Source organism: Oncorhynchus gorbuscha, linkage group LG25 (assembly GCF_021184085.1).
Source record: "Oncorhynchus gorbuscha isolate QuinsamMale2020 ecotype Even-year linkage group LG25, OgorEven_v1.0, whole genome shotgun sequence".
In the NCBI taxonomy this organism is placed as follows: Eukaryota; Metazoa; Chordata; class Actinopteri; order Salmoniformes; family Salmonidae; genus Oncorhynchus; species Oncorhynchus gorbuscha.
This window is the reverse complement of record NC_060197.1, coordinates 2,656,796-2,678,949: the sequence shown is the minus strand read 5'-3', so window position 1 is coordinate 2,678,949 and position 22,154 is coordinate 2,656,796. Positions and strand designations below refer to the sequence as shown.

General features: G+C 57.2%; 1 protein-coding gene across 1 annotated transcript in view; it reads left to right on the top strand.

Moving 5' to 3' along the window:
* LOC124013588 (ankyrin repeat and sterile alpha motif domain-containing protein 1B-like) overlaps positions 1–22,154 on the top strand; it is a 474,760-nt gene that overhangs the window by 148,191 nt on the left and 304,415 nt on the right. Inside the window, 3 exon segments of the mRNA XM_046327903.1 lie at positions 2,712–2,864; positions 4,912–5,058; positions 21,786–21,861. Coding sequence (XP_046183859.1) covers positions 2,712–2,864; positions 4,912–5,058; positions 21,786–21,861 — 376 coding nt within the window.

The following is a 22,154-nucleotide window of genomic DNA, read 5'->3' as shown; positions in this document are numbered from 1 at the left end:
CCTACTCTGCGTCTCACAAAACCACGGCGGTTGGGACCAAAAATCACACATTTGGACTCAGACCATCAGACCAAAGGACCGATTTCCACCGGTCTAATGTCCATTGGTCGTGTTTGTTGGCCCAAGCAAGTCTCTTCTTCTTATTGTTGTCCTTTAGTAGTGTTTTTTTTTTTTTTGCAGCAATTTGACCATGAAGGCCTGATTCACGCAGTCTCCTCTGAACAGTTGATGTTGAGATGCGTCTGTTACTTGAACTCTGTGAAGCATTTATTTGGGCTGCAATTTCTGAGGTGCAGTTAACTCTAATGAACTTATGCTCTGCAGCAGAGGTAACTCTGGGTCTTACTTTCCTGTAGCGGTCCTCATGAGAGCCAGTTTCATCATAGCGCTTGAGGGTTTTTGCGACTGCACTGTTCAAAGTTCCATAGTACTATCTTGTGTATACCACCCCTACTTTGTCACAACTGATTGGCTCAAATGCATCAAGGAAATTAATTCTACATATGAACTTTTAACAAGGCACCTGTTAATTGAAATGCATTCCAGGTGACTACCTCATGAAGCTGGTTGAGACTATGCCAAGAGCGTGCAAAAGCTGTCATCATGGCAAACGATGGCTAATTTGAAGAATCTCAAATCTATAATATATTTAGATTTGTTTAACACTTTTTTTTCCGGTTACTTCATGATTCAATATGTGTTATTTCATAGTTGTGATGTCTTCACTATTATTCTACAATGTAGAAAACCCTTGAATAAGTAGATGTGTCCAAACGTTTGACTGGTACTGTACGTTCATGCATGCCCATGTGTGTTTCTGCGTGTATATATATGTGTGTGTTTCTGCGTGTATATATATGTGTGTGTACCTACATTCTTACGTGCCCCCTCCCCCCCATGTATATGTGTGTGTGTGTGTGCGTGTGTGTGTGTGTGCGTGTGTGCGTGCGTGCGTGCGAATGTGTTGTGTTCCCATGCCCAGCTCCAGTGACCCAGAGTAGAGTTAGATTAGCCTGTTCCCCATTCTTTCTCTTTTCCCTATGCTGGATTGTATTACAGATTCACACACACACACAGACCACACACATGACACACTACACACACACGACACAGCTACACTGACCACAGACTGACAGCAGGGGGGATAGAAGGCTTCACTGACCACAGACTGACAGCAGGGGGGATAGAAGGCTACACTGACCACAGACTGACAGCAGGGGGGATAGAAGGCTCCACTGACCATAGACTGACAGCAGGGGGGATAGAAGGCTCCACTGACCACAGACTGACAGCAGGGGGATAGAAGGGGGATAGAAGGCTTCACTGACGATAGACTGACAGCAGGGGGATAGAAGGCTACACTGACCACAGACTGACAGCAGGGGGATAGAAGGCTCAACTGACCACAGACTGACAGCAGGGGGATAGAAGGCTTCACTGACCACAGACTGACAGCAGGGGGATAGAAGGCTTCACTGACCACAGACTGACAGCAGGGGGATTGAAGGCTACACTGACCACAGACTGACAGCAGGGGGATAGAAGGCTTCACTGACCACAGACTGACAGCAGGGGGGATAGAAGGCTTCACTGACCACAGACTGACAGCAGGGGGGATAGAAGGCTTCACTGACCACAGACTGACAGCAGGGGGGATAGAAGGCTTCACTGACCACAGACTGACAGCAGGGGGGATAGAAGGCTTCACTGACCACAGACTGACAGCAGGGGGGATAGAAGGCTACACTGACCACAGACTGACAGCAGGGGGGATAGAAGGCTCCACTGACCATAGACTGACAGCAGGGAGATAGAAGGCTCCACTGACCACAGACTGACAGCAGGGGGATAGAAGGGGGATAGAAGGCTTCACTGACCATAGACTGACAGCAGGGGGATAGAAGGCTACACTGACCACAGACTGACAGCAGGGGGATAGAAGGCTCAACTGACGACAGACTGACAGCAGGGGGATAGAAGGGGGATAGAAGGCTTCACTGACCATAGACTGACAGCAGGGGGATAGAAGGCTACACTGACCACAGACTGACAGCAGGGGGATAGAAGGCTTCACTGACCACAGACTGACAGCAGGGGGATAGAAGGCTCCACTGACCATAGACTGACAGCAGGGGGATAGAAGGCTCCACTGACCACAGACTGACAGGGGGATAGAAGGCTACACTGACCACAGACTGACAGCAGGGGGATAGAAGGCTACACTGACCACAGACTGACAGCAGGGGGATAGAAGGCTACACTGACCATAGACTGACAGCAGGGGGATAGAAGACTCCACTGACCATAGACTGACAGCAGGGGGGATAGAAGGCTCCACTGACCATAGACTGACAGCAGGGGGGATAGAAGGCTACACTGACCACAGACTGACAGCAGGGGGGATAGAAGGCTCCACTGACCATAGACTGACAGCAGGGGGGATAGAAGCAGGGATAGAAGGCTACACTGACCATAGACTAACAGCAGGGGGGATAGAAGGGGGGGATAGAAGGTTGAAGAGAAGACACTGCCCTGGAGATTCAGGAGTCTTCTGGTCAACTCTATGTGTGACACTAGAGTTTGTCCCACACAGTAGATGGCAATGTGGATGCAAAGACTGACAGTCCATGAGGTCAACATAATAGATGGATCTATATTGTGAAGCGATATATTGTGTGTTTACTCAGACAGTTGTTCCCCCCTGTATACAGAACCATGAGAGGGAGACTGCACTGCACTGTGCGGCCCAGTACGGCCACTCTGAGGTGGTGTCCATCCTACTGCAGGAGCTGACAGACCCCACCATGAGGAACAGCCGCGACGAGACGCCCCTGGACCTGGCTGCACTCTACGGACGACTTCAGGTGAGGATGGACCTGAGCAAGGTTTCTTCTATAGAGTTTCTACAGAGTTTTCCCAAACGGATTCTGCTTTCTCTCTGTTGTCTAGGCCGGGTTACTGTAAAAGCAATTAGTGACATTTTAAGTCTTTTATAAATGCATTTGATAGTGAGAGAGTGGGGGGTTGAGAGAGGGAGAGAGAGACTTTGACTAGTTTCATTAGTTGTGCTAGTTCAGGACTACAACAATACACTATATATACAAAAGTATATGGACACCCCTTTAAATTAGTGGATTCGGCTGTTTCAGCCACACCCGTAGCTGACATGTCTAAGTAATTGAGCACACAGCCATGCAATCTCCATAGTCACACATTGGCAGTAGAATGGCCTTACTGAAGAGTGCAGTGACTCAACATGGTGCTGTCATAGGATGCCACCTTTCCAACAAGTCAGTTCATCGAATTTCTACCCTGCTAGAGCTGCTCCAGTCAACTATAAGTGCTGTTATTGTAAAGTGGAAACGTCTAGGAGCAACAACGGCTCAGACGCAAAGTGGTAGGCCACACAATTTCACAGAATGGGACTGCCGAGTGTTGAAGCGTGTAGCGCGTTAAAATCGTCTGTCCTCAGGTGGAAACACCACCAAACTGCCTCTGGAAGCAACTTCAGCACAAGAACTGTTTGTTGGGAGCTTCATGAAATGGGTTTCCTTGGCTGAGCAGCCAAACACAAGCCTAAGATCACCATGCGCAATGTCAAGCGTCTGCTGGAGTGGTGTAAATCTTGAGTTATCTGGAGTGATGAATCACACTTCATCATCTGGCAGTCCGACGAATCTAGGTTTGGCGGATGCCAGGAGAACACTACCTGGCCCAATGCATAGTGCCAACTATAAAGTTGGTGAAGGAGGAATAATGGTCTGGGGCTCTTTTTCATGGTTTGGGCTAGGCCCTTCAGTTCCAGTGAAGGGAAATCTTAACGCTACAGCATAAAATGACATAAAATGACATTCTAGATGATTCTGTGCTTCCAACTTTGTGGTAACAGTTTGGGGAAGGCCCTTTCCTGTTCCAGCATGACAATACCCCTGTGCACAAAAGCGAGGTCCATACCGAAATGTTTTGTCGATTGGTCTGGAAGAACTTCACTAGTCGACACAGAGCCCTGATCTCAACCCCATCGAACAGCTTTGGGATGAATTGGAACGCCGACTGCGAGCCAGGATTAATCACCCAACATCAGCTCCCCACCTCAATAATGCTCTTCTGGCTGAAAGGAAGCAAGCAATGTTCCAACAACTAGTGGAACGTTTTCCCAGAAGAGTGGAGGCTGTTATAGCAGTAAAGGGGGGACCAACTCCATCATAATGCGCATTATTTTAAAATTAGATGTTCGACATACGTTTAGTCCTGATGTGGCTTGTGGTCCTGACGGTCTGAAAACAATGTATGTAATACTGTAGTAACCGACAAGGGCTTGTATCAAATAACTCCACATTTAGAACTTAGAACTCCTGTCCTCTGGGCTTGAACCCTCTCTCCTCCCCTCTCTCCTCCTCTCTCCTCCCCTCTCTCCTCTCCTCCACTCTCCTCCCCTCTCTCCTCTCCTCCACTCTCCTCCCCTCTCCTCCCCTCTCCCTCTCTCCTCCTCCTCTCTCCTCCCCTCTCCTCCCTTCTCCCTCTCTCCTCCCCTCTCTCCTCCCCTCTCTCCTCCCCTCTCTCCTCCTCTCTTCTCCCACTCTCCTCCCCTCTCCTCCCCTCTCCCTCTCTCCCTCTCCTCCTCTCTCCTCCCCCTCTCCTCCCTTCTCCCACTCTCCTCCCCTCTCCTCCCTTCTCCCTCTCTCCTCCCCTCTCCTCCCCTCTCCTCCCTTCTCCCTCTCTCCTCCCCTCTCCTCCCCTCTCCCTCTCTCCTCTCCTCCCTTCTCCCACTCTCCTCCCCTCTCCTCCCTTCTCCCACTCTCCTCCCCTCTCCTCCCTTCTCCCTCTCTCCTCCCCTCTCCTCCCTTCTCCCTCTCTCCTCCCCTCTCCTCCCCCCTCTCCTCCCCTCTCCTCCCTTCCCCCTCTTCCCAGGTGGTCTGTATGTTGGTGACCGCCCACCCCAACCTGATGAGCAGCCACGGGACAAGGCACCACACGCCCCTGCACCTGGCCGCCCGCAACGGGCACCACTCAGCCGTGCACACCCTGCTGGAGGCCGGCATGGACGTCAACTCCCAGGTCAGCGGTCTAGGGGTCAGGGTCACTGTGGAGTCAGGGGTGGGCGGTTAGGGGTATGGGTTTGGAGGGGGGTGAGGAATGGTTTCGTAGGTTAGCTTTTATTCTGCAGGTGTGTTGTTGGGGGGGTCACTCTGCATTTCTCCTTCAATACAACATGTTCTCCTGTAGAGGGAGGTGAAGAGAGGTGAGCTAAAGGTCAACTCGGCCTGATAGGAAAACTCGTCTTTTGGTATTTGTTTCATTTTGTCAGTTATCAAGTTTTCAAGATATGTAACTTTCAAAATATAGAAATGATCCCTGTATGATGCATTTAGCATCACATGGTAGTCAGGGTGAAACCAGGCTTCAGCTTTGAAACAGTTCTCTTCCCTCCTGCAGATGCTGCTCCAGTAAATCTGACTGTCTCTTTAGCTCAAGATACACTCCCTCCTTGTAATGAATGTTTCAAGCCTGTCTCCTGTGTTTTTAATGAGTTGGTACAGTATCTGAGGACAATCTTCCTTCTCTTCAACCTCTTTCTGAATATGGTTTTGCGGTAATATTCGCAGAACACAGTAACGCACAGTTTGTGTGTGTTTGTGAGGGGCGGTCGGAGTATGTCAAGGATGAGTTTGAGGTGTGTGTGTTGTCTTCATACATACAGTATGGTACTTTGTGTGTGTGATTGCTTAAGATATAGAACGTGTGTGTGTGTGTGTGGGGGGGTGTAGAATGATGTGGTTATTGAAATAAGTTAATTATTGATGGGGAACGACAAGGATGAGAGTAGTACGGGGTGTTCCTGAGTTCATACACCCTCTTCTCTCTTCACCCCCGCCCCTCACACTCTTCACACTTCCCTCTCTCTCTTCACCCATTCCCCTTCTCTCTCTCCTCCCCTCCCCTTCTCTCTCCTCCCCTCCCCTTCTCTCTCTCCTCCCCTCCCCTTCTCTCTCTCCTCCCCTTCTCTCTCTCCTCCCCTCCCTCTCTCTCTTCATCCCGCCCCTCTCTCTTTTCATCCCACCCCCTCTCTCTCTACCCCTGCCCCACTCTCTTTACCCCTGCCCCTTTCTTTCTTCATCCTGCCCCTCTCTCTCTTCATCCCGCCCCTCTCTCTCTTCATCCCACCCCTCTCTCTCTTCACCCTCCCCTCTCTCTCTCTTCACCCTCCCCCTCTCTCTCTTAATCCCGCCCCTCTCTCTCTTAATCCCCCTCCTCTCTTTCTCTCTTCATCCCTCCCTCTTCATCTCTCTTCACCCCCTCCCCTCTCTCTCTTCACCCTCCCCTTCATCTCTCTGTCTTCACCCTCCCTCTCTCTTTCTCTTTTCATCCCCCCCTCTCTCTCTACCCCTGCCCCTCTCTGTCTTCACCCCGCCCCCCTGCCCCTTTCTTTCTTCATCCTGCCCCTCTCTCTCTTCATCCCGCCCCTCTCTCTCTTCATCCCTTTACCCCCCCTCTCTGTCTTTCACCCTCTCCCTTTACCCCCGCCCCTCTCTCTCTTTACCCCCGCCCCTCTCTCTCTTTACCCCGCCCCTCTCTTCTTTACCCCGCCCCCTCTCTCTCTTCACCCTCCCAGCTCTCTTCACCCCTCCCAGCTCTCTTCACCCCTCCCTCTCTCTCTTTACCCCCCCCTCTCTCTCTTCATCCCCCCTCTCTCTCTTCACCCCTCCCCTCTTTTCACCCCTCCCCTCTCTTCTCTCTCTTCACCCTCCCCTCTCTCTCTCTCTCTCTCTTCACCCCCGCCCCTCTCTCTCTTACCCCCCGCCCCTCTCTCTCTTTACCCCCGCCCCTCTCTGTCTTTACCCCCGTCCCTCTCTGTCTTCACCCCGCCCCCTCTGTCTTCACCCCCCCTCTCTGTCTTCACCCCGCCCCTCTGTCTTCACCCTCCTCTTCTCTCTTCATCCCCCTCTCTCTATACCCCGCCCCCTCTCTCTCTTCACCCGCCCCTCTCTCTCTTCTTCCCCACCCCTCTCTCTTCACCCCTCCCCTCCCTCCCAGCTCTCTTACCCCCCCCTCTCTCTTTACCCCCGCCCCTCTCTCTCTACACCACCGCTCCTCTCTCTCAGCCCTTCTCTCTTTACCCCCGCCCCCTCTCTCTTTACCCCCCCCTCTCTGTCTTCACCCTCCCCTCTCTCTCTTCATCCCTTCCCCCGCCCCTCTCTCTTTACCCCCGCCCCCTCTCTCTCTCCCCCCTCTCTCTCTCCCCCGCCCCTCTCTCTCTTCATCCCCCCCCCTCTCTTTACCCCCGCCCCTCTCTGTCTTCACCTCGCCCCCTCTCTCTCTTTACCCCCGCCCCTCTCTCTCTTTACCCCCGCCCCTCTCTCTCTTTACCCCCGCCCCTCTCTCTCTTTACCCCCGCCCCCCTGCCGCTCTCTCTTCACCCCCCCCTCCCAGCTCTCTTCACCCCTCCCAGCTCTCTTCACCCCTCCCCTCTCTCTCTTTACCCCCTCTCCTCTCTCTCTTCACCCCCGCCCCGCTCTCTCTTCACCCCTCCCAGCTCTTTTCACCCCTCCCAGCTCTCTTCACCCCTCCCAGCTCTCTTCACCCCTCCCCTCTCTCTCTTTACCCCCTCTCCTCTCTCTCTTCACCCCCGCCCCTCTCTCTCTTTACCCCCGCCCCTCTCTCTCTTTACCCCCGCCCCTCTCTGTCTTTACCCCCGTCCCTCTCTGTCTTTACCCCGTCCCTCTCTGTCTTCACCCCGCCCCTCTCTGTCTTCACCCCGCCCCTCTCTGTCTTCACCCCGCCCCTCTCTGTCTTCACCCCGCCCCTCTCTGTCTTCACCCTCCCCTCTCTCTCTTCATCCCGCCCCCTCTCTTTACCCCCCCCCTCTCTCTCTTCCCCCCCCCGCCCCTCTCTCTTCCCCCCCGCCCCACTCTCTTCCCCCCGTCCCCTCTCTCTTCACCCCTCCCACCTCTCTTCACCCCTCCCAGCTCTCTTCACCCCTCCCCTCTCTCTCTTTACCCCGCCCCTCTCTCTCTACACCACCGCTCCTCTCTCTCTTTACCCCAGCCCTTCTCTCTTTATCCCCGCCCCTCTCTCTCTTTACCCCCGCCCCTCTCTGTCTTCACCCTGCCCCTCTCTGTCTCCCCCCCCTCTCCCTCTCTCTCCCCCGCCCCTCTCTCTCTTCCCCCCGCCCCTCTCTCTCTACCCCCCCGCCCCTCTCTCTCTATCCCCCGCCCCCTCTCTCTCTACCCCCGCCCCTCTCTCTCTTCCCCCGCCCCTCTCTCTCTTACCCCCCCCCTCTCTCTCTCTTTACCCCCGCCCCTCTCTCTCTCTTTACCCCCGCCCCTCTCTCTCTCTTTACCCCCCCCTCTCTCTCTTTACCCCCCCCCTCTCTGTCTTCACCCCCCGTCTTCCCCTCTCTGTCTTCCCCCACCCCTCTCTCTCTTCACCCCCCCCGTCTTCCCCTCTCTCTCTACCCCCCCCCTCTCTCTCTTACCCCCCTCTCTTCACCCGCCCCTCTCTCTTACCCCCCCCCCCTCTCTCTCTTCACCCCGCCCCCTCTCTCTCTTCCCCCGCCCCTCTCTCTCTTCCCCCGCCCCTCTCTCTCTTTACCCCCCCCTCTCTCTCTCTCTTTCCCCCCCCCCCCCTCCTCTTACCTCCGCCCCCTCTCTCTCTTTACCCCCCCCTCTCCTCCCAGCTCTCTTACCCCTCCCCTCTCTCTCTTTACCCCCTCTCTCTCTTCACCCCCGCCCCGCTCTCTCTTCCGCCCCCCTCCCAGCTCTTTTCACCCCTCCCAGCTCTCTTCACCCCTCCCAGCTCTCTTCACCCCTCCCTCTCTCTCTTTACCCCCTCTCCTCTCTCTCTTCACCCCCGCCCCTCTCTCTCTTTACCCCCGCCCCTCTCTCTCTTTACCCCCGTCCCTCTCTGTCTTCACCCCGCCCCTCTCTGTCTTCACCCCCGCCCCTCTCTGTCTTCACCCCCCCCTCTCTGTCTTCACCCCTGCCCCTCTCTGTCTTCCCCCCCCCCTCTCTCTCTTCCCCCGCCCCTCTCTCTCCCCCCCTTCACCCCTCTCTCTCTTCACCCCCCGCCCCTCTCTCTCTACCCTCCCCCCGCCCCTCTCTCTCTAGCCCTTCTCTCCCCCCGCCCTCTCTCTCTACCCCCGCCCCTCCCCCCGCCCCTCTCTCTCTCTTCTCCCCCGCCCCCCTCTCTCTCTCTCCCCCCCCCCTCTCTCTCTCTTCCCCCCGCCCCTCTCTCTCTTCCCCCCGCCCCTCTCTCTCTTCCCCCGCCCCTCTCTCTCTTTACCCCCCACCCCTCTCTCTCTCCCGCCCTCTCTCTCTCTTTACCCCCGCCCCTCTCTCTCTCTTTACCCCCGCCCCTCTCTCTCTTTCCCCCGCCCCTCTCTCTCTTTACCCCCGCCCCTCTCTCTCTTTACCCCCGCCCCCTCTCTCTCTTTACCCCCCCCCTCTCCTCCTCTCTCTTCTTTCCCCCCCCGCTCTCTTCACCCCCTCTCTCTCTTCACCCTCTCCTCTCTGGCTTCACCCTCCCCTCTCTCTCTTCACCCTCCCCTCTCTGTCTTCACCCTCCCCTCTCTGTCTTCACCCTCCCCTTTCTGTCTTCACCCTCCCCTCTCTGTCTTCACCCTCCCCTCTCTCTCTTTACCCCCTCTCCTCTCTCTCTTCAAATCAAATCAAATCAAATTTATTTATATAGCCCTTCGTCCATCAGCTGATATCTCAAAGTGCTGTACAGAAACCCAGCCTAAAACCCCAAACAGCAAACAATGCAGGTGTAAAAGCACGGTGGCTAGGAAAAACTCCCTAGAAAGGCCAAAACCTAGGAAGAAACCTAGAGAGGAACCGGGCTATGTGGGGTGGCCAGTCCTCTTCTGGCTGTGCCGGGTAGAGATTATAACAGAAAATGACCAAGATGTTCAAATGTTCATAAATGACCAGCATGGTCAAATAATCTTTAAGGCAGAACAGTTGAAACTTCACCCCGCCCCCCCTTCACCCCGCCCCCTCTCTCTCCCCGCCCCCCCCACCCTGCCCCTCTCTGTCTTCACCCCGCCCCTCTCTGTCTTCACCCTCCCTCTCTCTCTTCATCCCGCCCCTCTCTCTTTCCCCCGCCCCTCTCTCTCTTCCCCCCCGCCCCTCTCTCTCTTCATCCCGCCCCTCTCTCTCTTTACCCCGCCCCTCTCTGTCTTCACCTCCCCCTCTCTCTCTTTACCCCCGCCCCTCTCTCTCTTTACCCCCGCCCCTCTCTCTCTTTACCCCCACCCCCTCTCTCTTTACCCCCGCCCCCTGCCGCTCTCTCTTCACCCCTCCCAGCTCTCTTCACCCCTCCCAGCTCTCTTCACCCCTCCCAGCTCTCTTCACCCCTCCCAGCTCTCTTCACCCCCTCCTCTCTCTCTCTTTACCCCCTCTCCTCTCTCTCTTCGCCCCCCGTCTTCACCCGCTCTCTCTTCACCCCTCCCAGCTCTTTTCCCCCCTCCCAGCTCTCTTCACCCCTCCCAGCTCTCTTCACCCCTCCCCTCTCTCTCTTTACCCCCCTCCTCTCTCTCTTCACCCCCGCCCCCTCTCTCTTTACCCCCGCCCCTCTCTCTCTTTACCCCCGCCCCTCTCTGTCTTTACCCCCGTCCCTCTCTGTCTTCACCCCGCCCCTCTCTGTCTTCACCCCCGCCCCTCTCTGTCTTCACCCCCGCCCCTCTCTGTCTTCACCCCGCCCCTCTCTGTCTTCACCCTCCCCTCTCTCTCTTCATCCCGCCCCTCTCTCTTTACCCCCCGCCCCTCTCTCTTCCCCCCCGCCCCTCTCTCTTCCCCCCCGCCCCACTCTCTTCCCCCCCGCCCCTCTCTCTTCACCCCTCCCACCTCTCTTCACCCCTCCCAGCTCTCTTCACCCCTCCCCTCTCTCTCTTTACCCCCGCCCCTCTCTCTCTACACCACCGCTCCTCTCTCTCTACACCACCGCTCCTCTCTCTCTTTACCCCAGCCCTTCTCTCTTTATCCCCCGCCCCTCTCTCTCTTTACCCCCGCCCCTCTCTGTCTTCCCCCCACCCCTCTCTCTCTTCCCCCGCCCCTCTCTCTCTTCCCCCGCCCCTCTCTCTCTACCCCCCGCCCCTCTCTCTCTATCCCCCGCCCCTCTCTCTCTACCCCCCGCCCCTCTCTCTCTACCCCCGCCCCTCTCTCTCTACCCCCGCCCCTCTCTCTCTTACCCCCGCCCCTCTCTCTCTTTACCCCCACCCCTCTCTCTCTCTTTACCCCCGCCCCTCTCTCTCTCTTTACCCCCGCCCCTCTCTCTCTTTACCCCCGCCCTCTCTCTCTCTTTACCCCCGCCCCTCTCTCTCTTTACCCCCACCCCTCTCTCTCTTTACCCCCCTCTCCCCTCTCTCTCTTTACCCCCGCCCCCTGCCGCTCTCTCTTCACCCCTCCCAGCTCTCTTCTGTCTTCCCCTCCCAGCTCTCTTCACCCCTCCCCTCTCTCTCTTTCCCCCCCTCCTCCTCTCTTCTCTCTCTTCACCCCTCCCAGCTCTTTTCACCCCTCCCAGCTCTCTTCACCCCTCCCAGCTCTCTTCACCCCCGCCCCTCTCTGTCTTTACCCCCGTCCCTCTCTGTCTTCACCCCGCCCCTCTCTGTCTTCACCCCCGCCCCTCTCTGTCTTCACCCCGCCCCTCTCTGTCTTCACCCCGCCCCTCTCTGTCTTCACCCCCGCCCCTCTCTGTCTTCACCCCGCCCCTCTCTGTCTTTACCCCCGTCCCTCTCTGTCTTCACCCCGTCCCTCTCTGTCTTCACCCCGCCCCTCTCTGTCTTCACCCCGCCCTCTCCCCTCTCTCTCTTCACCCCTCCCAGCTCTCTTCACCCCTCCCCCTCTCTCTCTTTACCCCCGCCCCCCTCTCTCTCTACACCCCCGCCCCTCTCTCTCTTTACCCCAGCCCTCTCTCTTTATCCCCGCCCCTTCTCTCTTTACCCCCGCCCCTCTCTGTCTTCACCCCGCCCCTCTCTGTCTTCACCCTCCCCTCTCTCTCTTCACCCCCCCCCCTCTCTCTTTACCCCCGCCCCTCTCTCTCTTCCCCCCGCCCTCTCTCTCTTCCCCCCCCCCCCACTCTCTTCCCCCGCCCCTCTCTCTTCACCCCTCCCACCTCTCTTCACCCCTCCCAGCTCTCTTCACCCCTCCCCTCTCTCTCTTTACCCCCGCCCCTCTCTCTCTACACCACCGCTCCTCTCTCTCTTTACCCCAGCCCTTCTCTCTTTATCCCCGCCCCTCTCTCTCTTTACCCCCGCCCCTCTCTGTCTTCACCCTGCCCCTCTCTGTCTTCCCCCACCCCCCTCTCTCTCTTCCCCCGCCCCTCTCTCTCTTCCCCCGCCCCCTCTCTCTCTTCCCCCGCCCCTCTCTCTCTCTACCCCCGCCCCTCTCTCTCCCCCCCCCCCCCCCTCTCTCTCTACCCCCCGCCCCCCTCTCTCTCTTCCCCCCGCCCCCTCTCTCTCTTCCCCGCCCCTCTCTCTCTTTACCCCCACCCCTCTCTCTCTCTTTACCCCCGCCCCTCTCTCTCTCTTTACCCCCGCCCCTCTCTCTCTCTTTACCCCCGTCTTCCCCCTCTCTCTTTACCCCCCTCCCTCTCTCTCTCTTTACCCCCGCCCCTCTCTCTCTTTACCCCCCCGCCCCTCTCTCTCTTTACCCCCTCTGTCTTCCCCCTGCCGCTCTCTCTTCACCCCTCCCAGCTCTCTTCACCCCTCCCAGCTCTCTTCACCCCTCCCTCTCTCTCTTTACCCCCTCTCCTCTCTCTCTTCACCCCCGCCCTTCTCTCTTCCCCCCGCTCTCTCTTCACCCCTCCCAGCTCTTTTCACCCCTCCCAGCTCTCTTCACCCCTCCCAGCTCTCTTCACCCCGACCCTCTCTGTCTTCCCCGCCCTCTCTGTCTTCACCCCGCCCCTCTCTGTCTTCACCCCGCCCCTCTCTGTCTTCACCCCGCCCCTCTCTGTCTTCACCCCGCCCCTCTCTGTCTTCACCCCGCCCCTCTCTGTCTTCACCCCCTCTCCCCTCTCTCTCTTCATCCCGCCCCTCTCTCTTTACCCCCGCCCCTCTCTCTCTTCCCCCGCCCCTCTCTCTTCCCCCCCGCCCCTCCCCCCCCCCACTCTCTTCCCCCCCTCTCTTCACCCCCCCTCTCTCTTCACCCCTCCCACCTCTCTTCACCCCTCCCAGCTCTCTTCACCCCTCCCCTCTCTCTTTACCCCCGCCCCTCTCTCTCTCACCACCGCTCCCTCTCTCTCTTTACCCCAGCCCTTCTCTCTTTACCCCCGCCCCTCTCTGTCTTCACCCCGCCCCTCTCTGTCTTCACCCCCCCTCTCTCTCTTCATCCCGCCCCTCTCTCTTTACCCCCGCCCCTCTCTCTCTTCCCCCCCCGCCCCTCTCTCTTCCCCCCGCCCCTCTCTCTTCCCCCCCCCCTCTCTCTTCACCCCTCCCACCTCTCTTCACCCCTCCCAGCTCTCTTCACCCCCCCTCTCTCTCTTTACCCCCGCCCCTCTCTCTCTACACCACCGCTCCTCTCTCTCTTTACCCCAGCCCTTCTCTCTTTATCCCCGCCCCTCTCTCTCTTTACCCCCGCCCCTCTCTGTCTTCACCCTGCCCCTCTCTGTCTTCCCCCCACCCCCCCCTCTCTCTCTTCCCCCCCCCTCTCTCTCTTCCCCCCCGCCCCTCTCTCTCCGCCCCCCCCACCTTCCCCCCCGCCCCTCTCTCTACCCCCCCCCCTCTCTCACCCCCTCTCTCTTCATCCCCCCCCCCCTCTCTCTCTCTACCCCCCGCCCCTCTCTCTCTTCCCCCGCCCCTCTCCCCTCTCTCTCTTACCCCCCCCCTCTCTCTCTTTCCCCCCCACCCTCTCTTTCTCTCTTTACCCCCGCCCCTCTCTCTCTCTTTACCCCTCCCCCCTCTCTCTCTCTTTACCCCCCCCCTCTCTTCTCTCTCTCTTTACCCCCGCCCCTCTCTCTCTTTACCCCCGCCCCTCTCTCTCTTTACCCCCGCCCCTCTCTCTCTTTACCCCCACCCCTCTCTGTTCCCCCGCTCTGTCCTCTCTCTCTTTACCCCCGCCCCTCTCTCTCTTTACCCCCGCCCCCTCTCTTTACCCCCGCTCTCTCTTCACCCTCCCAGCTCTCTTCACCCCTCCCCTCCTTCTCTCTCTTTACCCCCTCCCTCTCTCTCTTCACCCCCCCACCCCGCCCCTCTCTCTTCACCCCTCCCAGCTCTTTTCACCCCTCCCAGCTCTCTTCACCCCTCCCAGCTCTCTTCACCCCCGCCCCTCTCTGTCTTCACCCCGCCCCTCTCTGTCTTCACCCCGCCCCTCTCTGTCTTCACCCCGCCCCTCTCTGTCTTCCCCCGCCCCTCTCTGTCTTCACCCCGCCCCTCTCTGTCTTCACCCCGCCCCTCTCTGTCTTCACCCTCCCCTCTCTCTCTTCATCCCGCCCCTCTCTCTTTACCCCCGCCCCTCTCTCTCTTCCCCCCGCCCCTCTCTCTTCCCCCCGCCCCCACTCTCTTCCCCCCGCCCCTCTCTCTTCACCCCTCCCACCTCTCTTCACCCCTCCCAGCTCTCTTCACCCCTCCCTCTCTCTCTTTACCCCTCTCTCTCTACACCACCGCTCCTCTCTCTCTTTACCCCAGCCCTTCTCTCTTTATCCCCGCCCCTCTCTCTCTTTACCCCCGCCCCCTCTCTGTCTTCACCCTGCCCCTCTCTGTCTTCCCCCCACCCCCTCTCTCTTCCCCCGCCCCTCTCTCTCTTCCCCCCGCCCCTCTCTCTCTACCCCCCCCCTCTCTCTCTATCCCCCGCCCCTCTCTCTCTACCCCCGCCCCTCAGCTCTCTTCACCCCCGCCCCTCTCTGTCTTTACCCCCGTCCCTCTCTGTCTTCACCCCGCCCCTCTCTGTCTTCACCCCCTCCCCCTCTCTGTCTTCACCCTCCCCTCTCTCTCTTCATCCCGCCCCTCTCTCTTTACCCCCGCCCCTCTCTCTCTTCCCCCCCCCCTCTCTCTTCCCCCCCGCCCCCCCACTCTCTTCCCCCCGCCCCTCTCTCTTCACCCCTCCCACCTCTCTTCACCCCTCCCAGCTCTCTTCACCCCTCCCCTCTCTCTCTTTACCCCCGCCCCTCTCTCTCTACACCACCGCTCCTCTCTCTCTTTACCCCAGCCCTTCTCTCTTTATCCCCGCCCCTCTCTCTCTTTACCCCCGCCCCTCTCTGTCTTCACCCTGCCCCTCTCTGTCTTCCCCCACCCCTCTCTGTCTTCCCCCCACCCCTCTCTCTCTTCCCCCGCCCCTCTCTCTCTTCCCCCCGCCCCTCTCTCTCTTCCCCCCGCCCCTCTCTCTCTACCCCCGCCCCCCTCTCTCTCTATCCCCCGCCCCTCTCTCTCTCTTCCCCCGCCCCTCTCTCTCTACCCCCGCCCCTCTCTCTCTTCCCCCCCCCCTCTCTCTCTTCCCCCGCCCCTCTCTCTCTCTTTTCCCCCGCCCCCCCGCCCCTCTCTCTCTCTTTACCCCCGCCCCTCTCTCTCTCTTTACCCCCGCCCCCTCTCTCTCTTTACCCCCGCCCCTCTCTCTCTTTACCCCCGCCCCTCTTCCTTCCCCCCTCTCTTTACCCCCCCCCTCTCTCTCTTTACCCCCCCCCGCCCCCTCTCTCTCTTTACCCCCGCCCCTCTCTCTCTTCACCCTCTCCTCTCTGGCTTCACCCTCCCCTCTATGTCTTCACCCTCCCCTCTCTCTCTTCATCCCCCCCCTCTCTGTCTTCACCCTCCCCTCTCTCTCTCTTCCTCCCTCCCCTCTCTCTCTTCATCCCGCCCCTCTCTCTCTTCATCCCGCCCCTCTCTGTCTTCACCCCCCCCTCTCTGTCTTCACCCTCTCCTCTCTCTCTTCATCCCGCCCCTCTCTCTCTTCATCCCGCCCCTCTCTGTCTTCACCCCCTCTCTGTCTTCACCCTCCCCTCTCTGTCTTCACCCTCCCTCTCTGTCTTCACCCCCCCCTCTCTGTCTTCACCCGCCCCTCTCTCTCTTCATCCCCCCCTCTCTCTCTTCATCCCGCCCCTCTCTCTCTTTACCCCCGCCCCTCTCCCTCTCTCTCTTCACCCTCCCCTCTCTCTCTTCACCCTCCCCTCTCTCTCTTTACCCCCTCTCCTCTCTCTCTTTACCACCTTTCCTCTCTCTCTTCTTCCCCCCCCACCCCTCTCTCTCTTTACCCCCGCCCCTCTCTCTTTACCCCCGCCCCTCTCTGTCTTCACCCTCCCCTCTCTCTCTTCATCCCGCCCCTCTCTCTTTACCCCCGCCCTCTCTCTCTTCACCCCCCCCCCCGTCTTCACCCCCTCTCTCTTTTCATCCCCCCCTCTCTCTTTACCCCCGCCCCTCTCTGTCTTCACCCCGCCCCTCTCTCTCTTTACCCCCGTCCCTCTCTCTCTCTTTACCCCCGTCCCTCTCTCTCTCTTTACCCCCGTCCCTCTCTCTCTCTTTACCCCCGCCCCTCTCTCTCTTTACTCCCGCCCCTCTCTCTCTTTACCCCCGCCCCCCTCTCTCTCTTTACCCCCCGCCTCTCTCTCTCTTCACCCTCCCCTCTCTCTCTTCATCCCGCCCTCTCTCTCTTTACCCCCGCCCCTCTCTCTCTTTACCCCGCCCTCTCTCTCTTCACCCTCCCTCTCTCTCTTCATCCCACCCCTCTCTGTCTTCACCCTCCCCTCTCTCTCTTTACCCCCTCTCTGTCTTCACCCTCCCTCTCTCTCTTTACCCCCTCTCTCTCTCTCTCTTCACCCACCCCTCTCTCTCTTCACCCCCCCCCTCTCTCTCTTCACCCGCCCTCTCTCCCTCTCTCTCTTCACCCGCCCCTCTCTCTCTTCACCCGCCCCTCTCTCTCTTCACCCCCGCCCCTCTCTCTCTTCACCCGCCCCTCTCTCTCTTCACCCCCGCCCCTCTCTCTCTTCACACCCGCCCCTCTCTCTTCCCCCCCCCCTCTCTCTTCACCCCTGCCCCCTCTCTCTTCACCCGTCCCCTCTCTCTTCCCCCCCCTCCCAGCTCTCTTCACCCCTCCCAGCTCTCTTCACCCCTCCCAGCTCTCTTCACCCCTCCCAGCTCTCTTCACCCCTCCCCTCTCTCTCTCACCCCCGCCCCTCTCTCCCCCACCCCTCTCTCTCTTCACTCCCACCCCTCTCTCTCTTCACCCCTGCCCCTCTCTCTTCACCCCTCCCAGCTCTCCTCTCTCTCTCGCTCTATCCTCTCTCGCTCTACCTCCCCTCCCCTCTCTCTTCCCCTTCTCTCTTCCTCCCCTCCCCTTCTCTCTCTCCTCCCCTCCCCCTCTCTCTCTCTCTCTCCCTCCTCCCCTCCCTCCCTTTCTCTCTCTCTCTTCTCCCCTCCTATCTCTGCCTCTCTCCAAAGCCACACTGTCAGATTTGTGCTTTGACATTAAGGAGTGGAAGGAACATACAGACCCACAGATGGAGTAAATAGCAGTGTGTGTCAGTGCCTAGTAAAATAATTACATTAAAGCCCATCGTTTGAATGAATAATGAATGAGGATATCTCTCTCTCTCTCTCCCTCTCATGAGGGGATTCTATATGGAGAGACCTGCTGCTCTGTAGGCAGGTAGAGAACCAAGGGCAAAAGTTGAGCCTGCTGGATATAAACACACACATACACATTCAGACCCCCCGACACACACCTTTTCTTCAAGCTGTAAAGTGAATCTGAAACTGAGTGTCAAACTATATTGAAAGGCCCCGAGTTGCGCAGCGGTCTAAGGCACTGCATAAACTGTGCTGAGGCACAGCTACAGCCTGGGGTTCGAAACCCCAGCTGTGTCACAGCCGGCCATGACTGGAAGCCCCATAGGGCGGCATACAAGTGGCCCAGCACCGTCCTAGATAGGGGAGGGTTTGGCCTGGTGGGCTTTCCTTGGCTCATACCGCTCTAGTGACTCCTAGTGCTGAGCGATTTAATCACTTTTTTTCTGGTAATTAAACTAATTTACCGACATCAGTTCAATTACTTGAGTTCTTTTTAGTTCCGTTTTTTAGAGAGGAGCAAGTGGTTTCACTCTCGCAAAAATCTATCCAAAATATGCCCAATCCGTTTCTATGGGTTAATTTTGGACCTAAACTTGTCTCCTGCCTTCCTGCCTTTGGGACAACAACACCCGTTGTTAGGGCGAAGACATGCGTCTCGTCATTGTATACAGATCTCTGGATGGAGACTATGGAATATTTTCAATGTTCTGGCAATTGAATGTTCACATTTTTGTTGAATTTCCATGAAAAAGCTCGATAGTCACTGTAAGGTCATTATTTCATAATACATTTGATGGGACTTCAAAAAGCACGTCTAGGTGGGTCATGTTTCGGAGTTGCAGCGACGAGACACGTCTAGGTGGGTCATGTTTCGGAGTTGCAGCCACGAGACACGTCTAGGTGGGTCATGTTTCGGAGTTGCAGCCACGAGACACGTCTAGGTGGGTCATGTTTCGGAGTTGCAGCCACGAGACACGTCTAGGTGGGTCAAGTTTCGGAGTTGCAGCCACGAGACACGTCTAGGTGGGCCATGTTTCGGAGTTGCAGCCACGAGACACGTCTAGGTGGGTCATGTTTCGGAGTTGCAGCCACGAGACACGTCTAGGTGGGTCAAGTTTCGGAGTTGCAGCCACGAGACACGTCTAGGTGGGTCATGTTTCGGAGTTGCAGCCACGAGACACGTCTAGGTGGGTCATGTTTCGGAGTTGCAGCCACGAGACACGTCTAGGTGGGTCAAGTTTCGGAGTTGCAGCCACGAGACACGTCTAGGTGGGTCAAGTTTCGGAGTTGCAGCCACGAGACACGTCTAGGTGGGTCATGTTTCGGAGTTGCAGCCACGAGACACGTCTAGGTGGGTCATGTTTCGGAGTGGCAGCCACAGACACCACAGATGGAGTTGCAGCCAGAGACACGTAGGTGGGTCATGTTTGAGTTGCAGCCACGAGACACGTCTAGGTGGGTCATGTTTCGGAGTTGCAGCCACGAGACACGTCTAGGTGGGTCATGTTTCTGGAGTTGCAGCCACGAGACACGTCTAGGTGGGCCATGTTTCAGAGTTGCAGCCACGAGACACGTCTAGGTGGGTCATGTTTCGGAGTTGCAGCCACGAGACACGTCTAGGTGGGTCATGTTTCGGAGTTGCAGCCACGAGACACGTCTAGGTGGGTCATGTTTCGGAGTTGCAGCCACGAGACACGTCTAGGTGGGTCATGTTTGCAGCCACGAGACACGTCTAGGTGGGTCATGTTTCGGAGTTGCAGCCACGAGACACGTCTAGGTGGGTCATGTTTCGGAGTTGCAGCCACGAGACACGTCTAGGTGGGTCATGTTTCGGAGTTGCAGCCACGAGACACGTCTAGGTGGGTCATGTTTCGGAGTTGCAGCCACGAGACACGTCTAGGTGGGACATGTTTCGGAGTTGCAGCCACGAGACACAGTCTAGGTGGGTCATGTTTCGGAGTTGCAGCCACGAAGACACGTCTTGGTGGGTCATGTGTCGGAGTTGCAGCCACGAGACACGTCATTAGGTGGGACATGTTTGGGAGTTGCAGCCACGAGACACGTCTAGGTGGGCCATGTTTCGGAGTTGCAGACACGAGACACGTCTAGGTGGGTCATGTTTCGGAGTTGCAGCCACGAGACACGTCTAGGTGGGCCATGTTTCGGAGTTGCAGCCACGAGACACGTCTAGGTGGGTCATGTGTCGGAGTTGCAGCCACGAGACACGTCTAGGTGGGACATGTTTCGGAGTTGCAGCCACGAGACACGTCTAGGTGGGTCATGTTTCGGAGTTGCAGCCACGAGACACGTCTAGGTGGGTCATGTGTCGGAGTTGCAGCCACGAGACACGTCTAGGTGGGACATGTTTCGGAGTTGCAGCCACGAGACACGTCTAGGTGGGCCATGTTTCGGAGTTGCAGACACGAGACACGTCTAGGTGGGTCATGTTTCGGAGTTGCAGCCACGAGACACGTCTAGGTGGGCCATGTTTCGGAGTTGCAGCCACGAGACACGTCTAGGTGGGCCATGTTTCGGAGTTGCAGCCACGAGACACGTCTAGGTGGGTCATGTTTCGGAGTTGCAGCCACGAGACACGTCTAGGTGGGTCATGTTTCGGAGTTGCAGCCGAGACACGTCTAGGTGGGTCATGTTTCGGAGTTGCAGCCACGAGACACGTCTAGGTGGGTCAAGTTTCGGAGTTGCAGCCACGAGACACGTCTAGGTGGGTCATGTTTCGGAGTTGCAGCCACGAGACACGTCTAGGTGGGTCAAGTTTCGGAGTTGCAGCCACGAGACACGTCTAGGTGGGTCATGTTTCGGAGTTGCAGCCACGAGACACGTCTAGGTGGGTCATGTTTCGGAGTTGCAGCCACGAGACACGTCTAGGTGGGCCATGTTTCGGAGTTGCAGCCACGAGACACATCTAGGTGGGCCATGTTTCGGAGTTGCAGCCACGAGACACGTCTAGGTGGGTCATGTTTCGGAGTTGCAGCCACGAGACACGTCTAGGTGGGTCATGTTTCGGAGTTGCAGCGACGAGACACGTCTAGGTGGGTCATGTTTCGGAGTTGCAGCCACGAGACACGTCTAGGTGGGTCAAGTTTCGGAGTTGCAGCCACGAGACACGTCTAGGTGGGTCATGTTTCGGAGTTGCAGCCACGAGACACGTCTAGGTGGGTCAAGTTTCGGAGTTGCAGCCACGAGACACGTCTAGGTGGGTCATGTTTCGGAGTTGCAGCCACGAGACACGTCTAGGTGGGTCATGTTTCGGAGTTGCAGCCACGAGACAAGGTCGTAACTGGCAATGGGAGAAAATGTGCTAAAAGAAAAACAAAAGAAAGGCCCAACACCAAAACAAACCCCCCCTCAGTCTCCAGTCAAACAGATAGGAAGTCCGTCTTCTTTGAATCGATTTCCTCATTTTCCAGTGACATCACCAACTAATCGCCATTGGAAACGACACAGGAAGGGGTTTGAGGGGGGAAGTAGGGGAGGGTCTGCCGGTTTGGTTTCCTGTCCCTCGATGTATGTGTGTGTGCTCCCTCCAAACTCATCGCCCAGTCACCTCTAGTTCCATGTCACCGTGGGTTGTGAAGCTTTCTGTCTTTTCTCGATTTGGATCTTTTTACCTTCCTGTTTTTGACCTGGTCTTCTAGATTGTGTGCTATTGGATGATCAGATGCCCTTTCATTGGCATGCTTTGACCTTTGAACTGTAAGGGTCAGTCAGACTCACCTGGATTGGGTGTGCGGGAACACAGGAGGAGCAGTTCTGGGTTTTGATTGGTCGATGTGTTGGATTTTTGGGGTCTTTCCTGGCTGTGTTGGTAATATCGTGGGGATAGAGGAAAGACGAGGTATAGTGTGTGTGCACAAGGCAGGAGCCTGGCTGGGTGTTAGTGTGAGAGATCCAGTGTGTGTGTCTCTGTGTTTTTAAAGTGCTTGTCTAAGTAATCACAGTTACTGTACACTAAATCTTTGACAACTATGCAAATCCAAGATGGCGCCCACAAGTTGATGTCCACTGTTTCTCTGCATTGCATCATGCCACCAATAGACGAATGTATTCTGCAGGGCCTAATGCCACAAGCATCCAGGCCATATGGAGAGGGAGGAAACTGCTGTTTCCACCATGCGACTCGGTGTACAAAGAGTTTTTTGGGCGATGTCTTATAATAAATGTTTTCTTTCTCTCTTCCACATCACTCTCCCCTCTCTTGTCTTCTATTATTCGGTCTCCTTCTCTTACTCTCTCTCTCACTCTCTCAAACTCACTCTCTCACGCTCTCTCTCAGACGGAGAATGGTAGCGCTCTCCACGAGGCAGCTCTTTATGGGAAGATGGATGTGGTTCGTCTGCTGCTAGACTCAGGTGGGTGTCATGAGGGAGTCCATGTACCCCCCCTCATACCTCTGTCTCTGTCCCTGTCTCTGTCCCTGTCCCTGTCTCTGTTCTTATGTCTACGTAAACCTGTCCCCTGTGTTTACCCCCCTCATACCTCTGTCCCTGTCTCTGTTCTTATGTCTACGTAAACCTGTCCCCTGTGCTTACCCCCCTCATACCTCTCTACCTGTTCTTATGTCTACGTAAACCTGTCCCCTGTGTTTACCCCCCTCATACCTCTGTCCCTGTCTCTGTTCTTATGTCTACGTAAACCTGTCCCC